Source organism: Grammomys surdaster, unplaced genomic scaffold (genome assembly GCF_004785775.1).
Source record: "Grammomys surdaster isolate TR1022 unplaced genomic scaffold, NIH_TR_1.0 363, whole genome shotgun sequence".
In the NCBI taxonomy this organism is placed as follows: Eukaryota; Metazoa; Chordata; class Mammalia; order Rodentia; family Muridae; genus Grammomys; species Grammomys surdaster.
In genome coordinates this window covers 197,355-212,763 of record NW_021604782.1, presented here as the reverse complement: position 1 = coordinate 212,763, position 15,409 = coordinate 197,355, and the positions used below count along the sequence as shown (strand labels likewise).

Here is a 15,409-nt window from a genome sequence, read left to right as displayed (position 1 = left end):
TGTGTTATGGACAGCCTGTGAATGGGAAGAAGAGTTAGTTACATGGAAACGTCAACATCTAAGATTCAAACGACGAATGAAATCCTTTCACGGCAGTCCTTGCTGAAAGCTTGGGAATGGCTGTTCCAAGTGTCCACATGTGAGCAAAATACAAAACAGAATTTGGGCACCAGAAAAAAAAATGGTGGTCTTGGTCTCTACGTTTGCCTGAAAGCATTCGTGGTCTAGGCAGAACCCACACATTTGATAATCACAGGCATCTCCGTTTATCTCTATCTAGTTTGTTCTTAAAATTGTGATGACCAGTGTTTGCAGATGGTGACAGCAATTTCCATTACTCTCATGGGAAACACAAATTAAATCCCCACTTGACTCAAAACCCCAACTGCATTTCTTAATATCACAAATATTCTCTCATTTAGACATTTATTCATGTATATTCCTAATGCACAATGTGCGGACTGTGACATCATAATCTACCAAGGATGGCTGCATAATCTGAAGCACTTAACCGGAGCTAGTTAATATTTATTTATTTATTTATTTATTTATTTATTTATTTATTTATTGTGCTAAAGATCAAGCCAAGGGAGTTATGTGCCCTAGGCAAGTGCTCCACTACTAGGGTGCAGGCACAAAACAAGTGTACAGCATATTTAAAAGAGCATGACTAATCTAGTTTATTTTCCATTGCTGTGATAAAATAATGAAGGGGGAGGGAAGAGTTTATTTCATATAACTGAGGGGAGTCAAAGCAGGAACTCAAACAGGAGCAGAGGCAGGAATCATGAAGGAAGGCTGTTCTCTGGTCTACTCTCCATGACCTGCTCAGCTTGCTTTTGTACACAACCCAAGACCACCTACCCAGTGGTGGCACCACCACCATCAATCATTACTCAAGAAAATCCCTCACAGGCTTTCCCACAGGCCAATCTGGTGGAAGCAATTCCCCAACTGAGATGCCATCAAGTACTTCTACTTTGTATCAAGCTGACAAAAAAACGAACAAGCACGATGACCAAAGAGAAAAAAGCTGAATTATAGCTACAGCCTTATATCTTATCCCTCAGACTCAGACACAAACATTTGGGTTGATACCCACAGACAGAGTATAGAGGACATTCAATTCGGATGCTGAATTTTTTAATAAAAGTATTTGACAACTTGTTATAGAGAATACATAGCAAGAAATCAGATAGCAAAAGATACCTGCAAGAGAGGGTCACTTGACAGAAAGTACAGATGCTAACCTGTACCTGCAGGCTGCTTCCCCCACATATTAGTGTGCTAGATTTGTGGAGACATAATTGTTAGGCTCCTCATATGTGAAATGGAGACAATATTTAAAGGAGTATTATAAGATCACAGTAAGAATGTACACATACAGACTCTGGCATGCCTATGAAATGCCTAGTTAAAAAATAAACAGGACAGCCAGGAGTACACAGTGAAACTCCATGCTGAAAAACCAGAAAATAAATAATAAACAGAACTGGAAAGATGACTCAGAGGTTAAGAGCACATCTTTAACTCCACTCCAGGGGGGTCCAACACCTTCTTCTGCTGACTGTGAATACTTGCATGTGTCCTGACACTCATGCAGGCAGTATACCCCCCCCGCACATAAAATTTTTTTTTAAAAAAGACTTTTTGTCAGCCTAATAATGTGTAGGTATAAAAAATTTAATAAAGAGATGTGTAAGCCCAAGACAACTTATTAACTATTGGGATAATGTGAGAAAAATGAGATTTTGTTATATACAAGAAAACAGAAGGTCTTTGTGTTTATTGGCAAGGTGACCCAGTGTGAGTTACATTTTCCCTCATCTTGACAGTCCCTTATTTAAATTTTTTTTTTTTTTTACTGAATAGTTGATGATTCAAATGTTGAAATCCAGAAATAGTTCTCACTCTATCTGTAGCAATAATATATTAAGCATTATTAGTGATAATGACACCACACACAGGCTTATTACTATGTCATACAAGAACTTTACATAGTATGTTTCCTTAACTGTGAAGCTGTAAAACTGCTAACAAAAAAGCCAGCAGGCACCTTTTCCTCCTCCTCCACAGCTGCCTCGTTTTCTGGTTCAACTTTGTGTGTCACTGGTATATTTCAATAGCTAACAGCTATTAAGTCCTTTAACTAAAGGGTCCTGACATTTCCTACTAGATCTAACTTCCATGATTATTCAGCTCATGGTCTTTTCTCTTTAAATCCAGTCCTTCTCTACTGAAAGAGGTTCTTTCATAGCTATTCAACTGTTACACAGCTGTTAACTTCTATATTCCTCTGCTTCTAAGAAATAGAAGCATAGTCCAGATTCAGAGCCTTTGGGATGACATACAGTGAGATCCACGTGCTGTTGAACAGTACAGGGCTGTGCTCAGCAGCAGCTCCCAGTGACCCTGGGTGTGTCCTTCATGGGTGAGGGGTGGAGTATAGTGGAATCTACCCAGGGAGGAAGGGTCAGCTAAGGACTACACAATGAATCAAAAGAGCAAATAAGCATGGACCATGGCACTCACGGCCTCCCCTGTCTTGCAGACTTTGCAAATGGGTATCAAGCATTTCTCTGGACTCTTCGTGCTGCTGTGCATAGGATTTGGCCTCTCCATCTTGACAACCATTGGTGAGCACATAGTGTACAGACTGCTGCTACCACGAATCAAAAACAAATCCAAGCTGCAGTACTGGCTGCACACCAGTCAGGTGAGTTCTGCGGGACTTTGTGCCAGTGTTGCTATACTTAAGAATTCTGGAGGAAGTTAGTCAACCAGAAAATGGCAAGAGATGGAGAGAGGAGTGGTCAAGCACTCGGGTGGAACTCTCTTTATCCCACATCTCCCCATAAACTGAGGACTCATAGTGTCTCCTCCTTTCCTGGAACACTACTGCTGCCCATACAAGACACAATATAATTATTTTTAACCCAGTTTCACATAACAAAAAAAATCATCTGAAGAGATGATGTGAAAATTCCGTTCCCCACAGATCTTTCTATGTCAAAGTGAAAGCCAGTAAGAGTCTCAGGTTCCCATTTGCTTTTAGGTGTCTCCTATTTCCCTGGTCTTTGTTTCACTGCCAGGAGTTCTGAGGCCTGCTTGCATGAGGACATGTCTTGGAAAAGCAAGGTTTTCTCTTGTAAGATAGACATCAACACCTAATTTACAGAAATAAGTAAAACTGTTAACACAGATCATTTGGACACACTTTTTTATTATTATTCATTTATTTATTTACATCCCAAATGCTGTCCCCCAAGTCCCACCTTGCAGAGTCCCCCCTCCCTCGCTTTGACTCTGAGAGGGTAGCCCCCTCCTAAGTATCTTCCCATCCTGTTGCATCATGTCTCTACAGGATTAGGCACATCCTTTCCCACTGAGGCCAGACAAAGCAGCCTTCTGCTACATATGTGCTGAGGGCCTGGGACCAACCCATGTATGTTCTTTGGTTGGTAGCTCAGTCCCTGGGAGCTCTCAGGGGTCCAGGTTAGTTGACACTGTTGGTCTTCCTATGGGGTTGCCATCCTGTTCAGTTCCTCCAATCCTTCTCCTAACTCTTCCACAGGAGTCCCCAGCCTCTGTCCAATGTTTGTCTGTAGGTATCTGCATCTGTCTCAGTCAGCTGCTGGGTAGCGGCTCTCAGAGGGTTGCTATGCTAGGCTCCTGTCTGCAAACACAACATAGCATCATTAATAGTGTAAGGGATTGGAGCCTGTCCACGGAGGGGTCTCAAATGGGCTGGCCACTGGTTGGCCATTCCTTCAGTATGTGCTCTATCTTTGTCCCTGAATTTCTTTTAGACAGGACCAATTTTGGGTCAAAACTTTTGTAGGTGGGTTGGTGTCCCCATCCCTCCACTGGGGGTCCTGTCTGTTTACTGGAAGTAGTCTCTTCAGGTTCCATATCCCCGCTGTTGGGCATTTCAGCTAATGTCATCCACATTGACTCCTCATCCTGGGTCTCTGAGACTTCCTAGAGATTCCCCTACCTCCCACAGCTGCATATTTCCATTCATTCTCCTGGCCCTCTGGGCCTCTCTCCTGTCTCTCCCCATGCCTGCTCCTGTTCCCTATTCCCCTCCCTCCTTTCCTCTCCCACCCAGGTCCCTCTCTTCATCTGCCTCCCATGACTATTTTGTTCCCCTCTTCTAAGTGAGATTAAAGAATACTCACTTGGACCTCCCTTCTTGTTTAACTTCTTTGGGTCTGTGGAGTGTATCATAGGTATTCTGAACTTTTTGGCTAATATTCACTTACCAATGAGTACATACCATGCATGTCCTATTGGGTCTGGGTTACTTTACTCAGGATATTTTCTAGGCCATCCATTTGCATGCAAAATCCTCTCTCTCTTTGTGGAAACCCAATGTGGACATTCATGGTATAGAGGGTGTGTCGGGAATGAAGGACCTTAGCAAATTGCATGGTTTCCTCTGACCATGTAAGATGGATGAGCCACCCCACCTTCCCAGTGTGGGGTTCCTTCTGCCTCCTGATACTCCATGCCTTGCCTCACCTCTTGAAGGTGAGGCTGGATATGTTTCTGCTTTTGGCATTCACCCATTCTCTCACTTGTTTCCTTGCTCTGTGTTTTTCTTGTTTGTTTTGCTTTTGCTTTTGTTGTTTTCTAGACAGATAACTGATTTTCTCAGTTGAACCCTTCTGAAGGAGTCATTGCTTTCCCTGAAATCTGCAGACAAGTGATATTCTCTGTTCTAAGCTAATATAATCAAATTCTCATTTGATTTCTTTTCTTGTTTTGGTTGCATTAGTCTAAACTCTGACAACTGTACAAGGCTTCATACCACACAGGAGAGGTTGATTGTCACTTCTTTTTATCAGATACCATTCCACCATCCAAAGCATTTCCTCTTCTAGAAATAATAAGCTATAATTTAGAATCCTTGTTACTTGCAAGGTGTGGCTGAATATTGATCTAATTTCATGCATGCCTGAAAGTTTTGTTAAAGAAACCAAGGTTTGTAACTACTAGATAATCTGTGAAATCCCAAGCAGTGTTTTGTTCCCTGAAACATACATTTCAAATGATCTCTATGAATCTGTTCTTCCTACCAGAGGTTTCACAGAGCACTAAACACATCATTTGTAGAAGAAAAGCAGCCACGTTCCAAGACAAAACGTGTGGAAAAGAGGTAAGAAGTCAAACCGTCTTTGCCCTTGCTCAAATAGAAGTTTAGACTTGTGACACTTCCCCTTACTCAAAAGGAACTTACCTCTAAATAAGTATTCTGACCAAATTTGAGCCATCTGATTAAAAAAAATTAATACAAAGACATGGATTTTCAGTTACAATGAAGTAAAACAGAAAATAAACACATCCGTGCATATATACATCTGTGTGCACTGGAACACAGTGTAGGCAAAAAGGCAGGTATGGGCTGCAGAGCCTGGCATCTGGGGACCATACTCTCTCCAACATTTAACAATATGTGTTACTCCCTAGAGTTGTTATAAGTCATAAATGAGATAGTAAGCTAAAAGCCCTAAAAATAAAGCAAATAAATGCCTAATAAATTCTAGCAAGCGTCATGTACCCAGTGCACAGAGCTCTTCACTGGTGCATGCAGCTGGCACTCTTTTTCACCTAGAATTGCCTTTGAGGCACATTTCAGTCCCCCCCCCTCTCTGGCACTCCTAAGAATATGAAAAACGTGCTAGAGAGATGCTCTATAAGCCCAACTCTTACAGTTCCCTAGAAAAGGTCTTCACTAATAGGAAGAAGTAAATGCCTCAGAGGTCCACACTTTCATCACAGCCAGCCTGCCGATGGCTCTGTCCTCATCCAAGGTGACTGAAGATGTCAGAAGCATTTTGGGTCTGCTGCTTGTTGGCCTCTGCTGCAGCTTCCCCAGGCTGCTTTCCTGGATTTCTCACAGGCCCAGAGACCTCAGATAGGGCATTGGCTCTGAGAATTGATGGGACATCTTCAACTCAAAGTGGGATTTCTAGATAGTTTTAAAATCTGACACTAACACCTTTCATTCCTAACAGAAGGAAAATGGTACCCAACAGGATTCTTGTCTTGCTTATATCTCCTCTGTCCCTTCTTTCTGGATTACATCTAGCTTGTCAGAATCATTTATAATCTCTTAAGGCTCCTTTCCAGACACAGAATGACTTGTCACCTAGCTGTCAGTATAGTATCCCCTTGTCACAGTGCAAGTCTGCTAGTGACAAACTACAGACTAGTCAGGTCACAGCTGTTCTGTTACCCTAGAGAAATTTTTCTATAATTCTTTAACCAGGGGAACATAAAAAGACATAGCTGTAAAATGCTGTTTTACAATTACAGAACTTCTTTTTTTCAGAAAATAGAAACAAGAAGCCAGTGGCCCTGTCCCTTTAATGGGACTCTTATATACCTACCTTGCCTATACTGAAAGCCAAATGTGTCTCATCACTCAACGTATCCACTCTTCTTGCAGATCCCCTTCCCTACTCTGACAAGGAGCTAAGACAGAACGTCTTTATCACTGTGACCCAATTAATCCTCAACTTGTCACTAACACACTTGTGACAGCACATAGGACACCACAGACTGAGCAGGGATGTTGGGAGTGCTCTGTGAGTAGAGAGACTTTAGAAAACAATGAAAATGATTCTGATAAACTGGCTATGCTCTGGAGAGACTGGACTGTAGCAATGAGCCTTCAGACGATAAAAAATTATTGTGAATGGCCATTGCCTAAGGCAATTTCCCTACAATTCAAGAGCCTGCAACCTTCCAAACTCACTGTGTTTGAAGTCACTCCAATCTTACATAACTGTTCCAGGGAAGCCTGTTTTGCTCATTTTGTTATGAAATACTTATTTCTTCTAATTAGGCACCTTATCTGTTTAAGCATCAACCACCTTGTATTCATGGATAGCTCAAAGCCACACATCAATTACCATAGCACAGAGATGCTAGCAACTAGAGTGTGTTACAACGAAGTCCAGCTTCTGCTAATTATTGTTAGATTTCCACATAGATGCTCCAAGATTTGGACGACCAGATTGGCTGCCTGTAAGTATCGGATTACTATGGTACCTGTGGTCTAATAAATTGGGCAGACAACTCTCTCAGTATTGTCTGGCTGTCAATCATTCTATAGCATTAGAGTCAGGTTTGCCGCCTTTCTCTCTTCTCTGGGAAGAATAAAGTGCAAATGACCATGCCATTATGACATGTCATCCTTCTCTGTTCTCCACATTTACTGAATGACTTTGAGGGAATAGATGAATGGAAGATTAATGTGAGATTGTTGGCTTGGAGAAATTCTAGGCCATGGGACTGAGACAACCTTAAAGCACATCTAACTCACATTTAGTGCACATGAATATTTCAAGAGAGTTTTCATATGTAATCCTTGATTTACTCAGCGTGAAAAGTGAGAGGATAGAAGATAACTTCTAACTACATCACCTCTGATTCTAAGGTCAGGGAAGCAGCTGCAGGTAGAATCACTATGGAATTTTCCCTCAGACCATAACACAGTTAAAGTGAGCTCTGGTGCTCTCTCTATATATATATATGAGATTTCAACAAGGGCAACAGTGTGGAAAGAGCAGGAGGTTTGGGATGTGTTTGTGTTAATGCCCTGGGCAGGTTTCAGTCAGCTTCTGCTGAGTGAGACGTCACCCAAATACTCAGTAACAAAAATGAATTGCTTACTGATCTGTGGATCAGCTGGCCCCATGCATGTATCTATAGCCAGGTTGGGGAAAGGGGAAAGCAGCTAAGAGCAGTCTGATCAATTGTCCTCTGCTGGGACAACCAGGAACCCTGAAGACTTTCTCCAGGTCTGCCACCAATCAATAGGTCGAGGGCTTGCACTGTACCTGCAGAGATTTGAGAATAACAATGTATGTGGTCCTTAACACTTAGGCTTGGAACTTCTCAATCTTTCTAGTATCCAAAACAAATAATGACACCAAAGCCAAGGGTGGTGGCTCTTGGCTGTAAATCCCAGCACTTGGGAGACAAAACCAAAAGAATTGCCATCAGTTGGTGACTAATCTGGACTATATGAGTTCCAGGCCAGCCTGGGCTAGAGTGAGACCTTGTCCCAAACAATGTTATAAAGCTAGACCTCACAGACCAAGAAAAGAGGTCATGGATTAAAAATGAATAAAGCCTTAAATGACCTTGGCAATCCACTTCTGGGCAAAGCAACATGGGATCATTCTAAGTCTTTGTGTTTTGTTATTCATTTCCCCTCCCCTTGTCTTTCCCACTCCAGGGCCTCCACTTCCACTCTGCGGCAATTAGGAGTCCAGAAATAAAGTTGATTCCGTTTTATGGGAACAAAACACAGGGACTTAATAGGGGTTTCCTACTGTGATGCACCATGTGGTAAACTGCAAAAGTGGTCATAATCTTCCTCCTCCTCCTCCTCCAGGGTGGAAGGAATCAGCAGTCACACTGCTTAGATTAAGCTGTTCTCACAGTGGGAAACTTCCCATTGCATCCAACTGTCAAGGTGTATTTAGAAACATGCCTGGCTCTCTCCCTCCCATAGTCACTAACATTGTACAGCCCTGTCTCCATGACAGTGGCAAGTGGTAGATGCAAGCCTGAAGGAATTGTAAATCTAGTTCTAGTCATTATCACCTCAGCAGGAATCAAGGATGCTCTTGTTTGCAAGCATCAAACTTGACTGGTCATTTTCAACCTACTTTATTGTCACTTCTGCAATGAGAAACACTTGGCTAAAACCTTTGTTAATATATTTTTATTCTCCCCTGAAGCCCAATATCGCCCAGAAGGGCTAAAAGTCAGCCATCAAGTATTACCAACATACAACCAACCAACCAACCCACCAGTGCTTAAGCACTACCTCTGAACAAAGATCTACTCTTACTAGGGCTTAATCTCTACAGTCATAGGATGTCTCCAGGCAGCACTGCTTTCTGAACACTGCCTATAGGTAAGGAATAAAAATGTACCTAGGTATGGGAAAGATGGCTTAGCAGATGTGCCTGCTCTGTAAGCATGAGAACTGAGTTGAATCCTGAGCACCCAAGTTAAAGCCCAACATGACTATATCTGCCTGTAACTTCAGCGTTGCAGAATGAGGTAAGGCAGATCCTGAGAGCTTATTGGCTAGCCAAAAGGTAACTTTGTGGCCCCTGTCTAAAGCAGTAAGACAGAAGTTAATAGAGGAAAACACAGGATGTCATGCTGTGCCCTCAACATGTGTCTGTCCTGTCTATTTTTCTCTCTGTCTCTGTCTGTCTGTGTCTCTATGTCTCTGTGTCTCTGTCTCTCTCTCTTTCTCTCTCCCTCACACACACACAGAGTTACTTCATTCATAAGACAATATAACATTTCCCATTTCATCAGAAGATATCCAATTCTAGTTTCAAAGTAACATAAGGCTTGTTGAGACCTTCAATTCAGTTCACAGCTACTATTGTCCCCATGACATTCTAAGTAGATAATCCACTCATGACTTGATTTCAATTCTGTAAAACATAACTAGTTCTCTGCTGTTCACATAGCAGATGGAGAAGATGGACCTGCAAGACAGAAGGGGACTCTGAATTGTCTCTATTTCCTAGGTCCAACATGGGACCCCAGCAACTCATGGTATGGAACACTTCCAATCTCAGTCATGACAACCAACGAAAATACATCTTTAATGACGAGGAAGGACAAAACCAGCTGGGTACCCAGACCCACCAGGACATCCCTCTCCCTCCAAGGAGAAGAGAGCTCCCTGCCTCACTGACCACCAATGGGAAAGCAGACTCCCTCAATGTAGCTCGGAACTCAGTGATGCAGGAACTCTCTGAGTTGGAGAAGCAGATCCAAGTGATCCGCCAGGAGCTGCAGTTGGCTGTAAGCAGGAAGACAGAGCTGGAGGAGTTTCAAAGGACAAACCGGACTTGTGAATCCTAGGCTGTGTCTCTGCTCCCTTTCTCAGCCCCTGGTATTCTGAAGCCCTTGAGGCACTTTGTAAAGCTCTTTTATATTCACTGACAAAGGTGTGTGTGAGGTCTGACAACGAAGTGTGCTGTTCTCAGCCTAAGATGCAGCAGCAGCTCTTCCCACATATGCCCCCAGGTCTCCAGGGTAGGAATCTTTCCAATAATAGGAACCTAGAGTTAGTCGGAAGTAAAGTCTGTCTAAGGGAAGCTGCCAGACAACTCTGGCTCCTGTCAACCTTTTCACCTGGTGCCACAAAAATATTTCTGGTTTTTAGCCCTTTCTCTGCACCTCAACAAGAGATAAAAACTGATGCTCATACCTGTGTCTTACTGGGTTGGTTTTCAATATTATTACAGAATAGAATTACCCAGTGTTGCAGATTTGATACAACTCCCCAATCTAGATTTGTTCTAACATTCTGAATGAGTAGGGTAGGAGCCAGAAAAACTGGGACAGGATAGATACATAAAAAAAAAAAAAAATGGAGCTCAGAATTCCCACAGGCAAGAGTTTACTGGCTCAGCTGGTATCATGTGCTTGAGCAGCTCTGAGTCACTGAGCCTACCCTGACTTTTAGTAGAAACATGTTGACGCACCACTATGAATGGGAGAGGGATGCACAGTGGCAGCAGAGGACAGGCAGATGGGACACTGACAGTGCACAGGGTACTTTTAAAATAAAGCCCTGGGCCAGAAAGGCAATTTGGCTAAAGGATGTATTGCACTATACTTCTAATGGAACTAAGCATCTCCGCCATAGTGTGTGCCTTCTATAAAGGAAAGAGAAGCAAAGCAAGCCCATGTCCTTAGCAGGAACCTTTGCTATCCACCTGGTTAATGTCTGTAACAGGGTCTGTGTGCTGACACTGTATTGAGGGAAATGTTCTGCATACCATAGGTGAGGCTGTTCTCAGATCAGTCAGTAGCCACCTCTTTTAGTCTGAGAAATCCCAGAAGCAACCAGAGAGCATTACAAATGTCAAATACTGGAGTCTGTCGTGCTTCACCATCTCCCATCCTTACACTTACTTACTTGTCTCTGATGAGTTATGGTAAGTTCTAGTTTGATTATCCTCCTAGTTCGATTTAATGCCCTCAGAGATTGATGTAATTAGCCTAGCTTCCCTTCTGTTTAGGCTTCACTTTCTAGTCATACAATTGCTTGGCATGAAGAAAGGAAACATGAGCTCGCTAGATTTCCTGTATGTTCCCAAATGTTGGCTGACTAATCATCTAAGGGCATCATCATAGTCCCAATTGCCAAGACTCTTAACTAGAAGTAATATTGGGAGGGCATAGAGGTGGGCTCAGAATCCTAATGCTAGCCAGCACCCTAGGACACACCACAGTTCCAAAGCACTGCTCTAGAAGTTTGGCTACCTCTAGGCATGTGAGAAGGAAGGAGAGCCTGTTGCTTTTTCTCCTTTTACTTCAGCACCCAACTACTGACTGGCTTCTACATCCCCACCCTACACCAGGGTTCCATTTGGAAGTAGACCTTCTTGTTGATCAGGCAGTGCTGCTTCGTCTTCTAGGTTCTCACTTGTCTGGTCATTGTAATATCTACAATGAATGCACAACAGCATCCTAAGCAGTGTTCTGATCGTTAAAAAGGACATCAGTGGCACAACTCCTTCCACTTTGGGACACAATGTCGGCACTCCACCAAGAGCTACACAGATTCCCATATAAAGATAGTGCCCTAAGTTGTAATCAGAACACTTGAGCAATGAGTTACATGGAGGAGTAAACCTGGGAGTGCAAGTAAGCTCAAGAGACACCCAAGACGAGGCAGGGGGACTTTAAAAACAGACTTCAGCTTCACAGATTCAGTATTTCAGTGAGAGGGGGAGAAGTCCTGGAAACAGAGGACAAAGTACTTTGCAGTGTCCCCAGCCCCACTGCATTCAGCTGCCTTTGGCTGATTCCATCCCTTAGCCATTCCCACCCATCTGTAACAATGCCCTGGGGGCATTGTAACAATGCCTCTGCTCTAAGTGTCCCTGGATACCTGTTCAGCCTGCAAGGCTGATGTATAGTGTACCTCAATTCACATGACAGCCATGTTCCTATAGTACATGGACATTCGTTCAACAACTCATATTTCGATTGTACTCATGAGGCTAGGTAGCTATTTAAGGGAACACAGAGGTGAACTCTTTTGTAAAGAATCCTTTTGTAATGCAAACCAATTATCCCTTAAGGTATCTGTTTTTGTAAGTTTGGATTTTTGTATACTGGGTTTATCTTAAGCTTCTCTACTGAGGCATTCTGAGTAGTGGTGATCTGAGTGGTAGGTTCAAGTATCCTGCCTACCCACAGAGCAGAGAACCAGTGCACGCTCTTAAGAGGAACTACTTGGCCAAACTGGCCAGGATGCAGCAAGCCGCAGCAAGAAGAAAGCAGGCTTGCTGCTGTCAACACTGCTTAAAATGCTTTCATGTCCTGGGTAAACAAAAATCATAATTGCCTGTGAAGCAGTTTCATGATAAATAGCAAAAAAAAAAAAAAAAAAAAAAAAGGTAGTAACTGAACAGTGTTTTGCAATTTGTGAAACAGTGTGCTGTGTTTTGTATAAAGATTTTACGAAAGGGAGAGTCCTTCCAAACCTTTGTTCTGCTCCACCTCAGCTCCTTCACCTACCCTCAGGCTCACAGTGGCTCCAGGAACAGGGCTGTTAGAATGAGCTAAGGGATATGACTTTGCCTCCTGCACTCCTATTTCATTGGATCAGGAAAGCCTCCAAAGACCAACTAGGCTCCAGTACTGGGAAACATGGAATGTGGGAAACTGTCCCACACTCCAAATCCATTCTCTAAGGAGGCCTGGCACAGGAAGTACTTAAAGCATGAACTGGGTAAGCTGCTTTGTTTGAATAAGAAAGTAAGGGTTCCATAGAGTATCTGCCACAAGAGGAGAAAGTGTGTTCCTCCAACAGATAAAACCAAGTGAGAAGAGGCTGGATAGCCAGAGAGGCAGCCATACGGACCTAAGAAGTCGGGTCTGTAATGTGCCTAGATTTCCTATTACTCATAAGATTTGCACAACTCCTATATAGGAATGGCTGCTTCCCTTCCACCTCCCTGAAATGTATGTGGAGCCACTCAGAACACAACTGTACCACTGAGGTAATTCCTCAGTGTTGGGTCTATTACAGCCTTGGGCAAAGCTGACCACCACTTTGTGTGGATCACGAAGAGAAGAAACTACTTTGGAGTCTTTGAAAAAGCAAACTAGAAAATCCACTGAGTCTTTAGCAGAAATTGCTTTTCTAGACATTAAAACTACCTGCACTGTTTGGTTATGCCTTCCTCCCCGATCCTACTCCCCACTCCTGCCACCAGACACATCCAGTCTAGGATTCCTCACTCTCTTTCGTTTAGCTGCCAGTCATTTTATGAAAATGAAGTGCTTCTAAGTATTTCCTTAGGTCTGTGAAGAGTATTTGCCCTTCGTCTTCATTTCAGTGTGTGTGCAACTGCTCCGCTCCAAGAACTGAAATGCTGTCTTGTGAGCATGACGTGAACAGGCTGTTTTGCTCCAGCCACTTTTCTTGTACAACTATGGGGATGGACTAGATATCCTCAGGTCTTTTCCATCTTCCGTTTCTATGACTGTGGAATAAATGTTCAGACAGAAACTTCATTTTCCGTTGTATTGCTGGCATTCATTGGGGATTAGAATATTTCCAAGACCCCAGCCCCTTCCTCACAGGGACCCACTGATGCAGGACTTATGCATGTTTCTTTGTCAAATCTACAGCAGCACAAGATATGCTGAGAGAATGCAGAGCCTGGGCATTAGGAAGCAGGAGCATGTCTATATGACAAAGACACTGTAAGGAAAAAACTCTTCCCCATTGGGTATCCAAAAACTCTGCCTTAATTACACTGCTTTACTAATCCAACAAGAACATTCTAGTTTCCATTTACACATCAACAGCTAAACCACAACAGTGGGAAGGGCAGGTATGGTCTTAGCCTGGGGGACCTTCTCTCAATTTGATCTTTCCAGGTTTTATAAACATACCATAATAGCCAACACTTATGGACATTTACTATAATGACGTTTCATGTGATTTATCATGTGATTATATTACAACCATGTGATACTAAATATTTCAGATGTAGTCTACTATAGTCAAACACAAATAGTTTACAGGTAGAAAAAAACAAGAGAGATTACAGGTAGAAGAAACATGTCAGAGATTTTGTGACCTGCCCAAGGTCACACAGCTAACAACCATAGTAGAGATTAGTGCGCACAGAGCACAACCATAAAACAGTACTGTCAGTATTTGCTCAATGCCTGCCTCTTGCTCCTCCTCAATATCTCTAATCTGTCTTACTCTGATCCAAGCCTCAACTTGACCAACCAGCTCTATAGATCAGAGGGAAGCTGAAATAACTGCACTTGCACTGCTCACACACACTCAAGACTCATACCTCAGCACCCATGCATCACCAAACAAACAAACAAACAAACAAAAACCTGTATCTGCATTTGTTCTGCTTTCCAAGTCCTGCCAAGCACTGGTGCACACAGCTTCAAGTCACTCAGCAGGCCTACCAGTATGCAGGCAGTTTCTGACAATCCAAGCAATGTCAGCAGCTTGCAAACTTGCCTTCATGAATCTTCTAGCCTGACATACATTCTACACATTCTTTTGAAATATAACCAAGTCAAATCTCATACAAGTATGAGCTAGCTATAACCTAATAAAACTGCCAACTTCCCCAAGACATTTTGCATCATTCATTTCAGAGGTCCAGGTATTAAGACAAGTTGCTGGAGAGACAGCAAGGTAACAGTAGATTCTGATCTCAGGGACCCATAAGGCTCAATGTAGTTGTGTATGAGATATACAATCTAGCAATACAATGTGGTGTGTACTCTGATAAAGGAATGCACATCAAGGCCAGGGAGATGACTTAGTGGGTAAAGTGACCAGTGCATGCATGAGAACCTGAGTTCATATCTCTAGAACCTATGTAAAAGCCAGGTGTAATATAGCATGTGTGTATAAACCCAGTCCTCCTATGGCAATATGGGAGGCAGAAAGAGGAGACTCTCCAAAAACTAATAGGTCAACTAGACTTGAAACACAAGAAAAATAAAAATAAAGCACCTGTCAAACACACACATACACACATACATGTGCTCTTTATACACATATTTACCCATAAAAAGTTTTTCTTAATGTGCGTTAAGTCCTACAGCAGCAAAGATGACACCCTGCTCTTCATGTGTGTACAGGTACAAATGTGCTAGTAGTATGGACACACAGTTGGAGAGTGACAGGCATCTTAAGAAAAAACATGCACAGGTCCAAGATGGGGAATCCTTAGCAATTAGGAACCTGGAAGACTTCAAATACTTCAATATGACAAATGTTAAGTACAAGCTTTATGGATAGGAAAAGAAAAGCAGAACCAAGATCACCCTGATACACTGCATATATCCCTAA

General features: G+C 42.7%; 1 protein-coding gene across 2 annotated transcripts in view; it reads left to right on the top strand.

Moving 5' to 3' along the window:
• Grin3a (glutamate ionotropic receptor NMDA type subunit 3A) overlaps nt 1-11,845 on the top strand; it is a 192,443-nt gene extending 180,598 nt beyond the window's left edge. The window contains exons 7-9 of one of the 2 annotated variants that reach the window (XM_028780015.1): nt 2,552-2,716; nt 5,085-5,161; nt 9,573-11,845. In XM_028780015.1, coding sequence (XP_028635848.1) covers nt 2,552-2,716; nt 5,085-5,161; nt 9,573-9,912 — 582 coding nt within the window. In that variant the 3' untranslated portion in view covers nt 9,913-11,845. Of the gene's footprint in view, nt 1-2,551; nt 2,717-5,084; nt 5,162-9,512 lie in introns of both variants that reach the window. The other variant, XM_028780014.1, reaches the window with a different exon arrangement.
• Nucleotides 11,846-15,409: the final 3,564 nt, after the last annotated feature.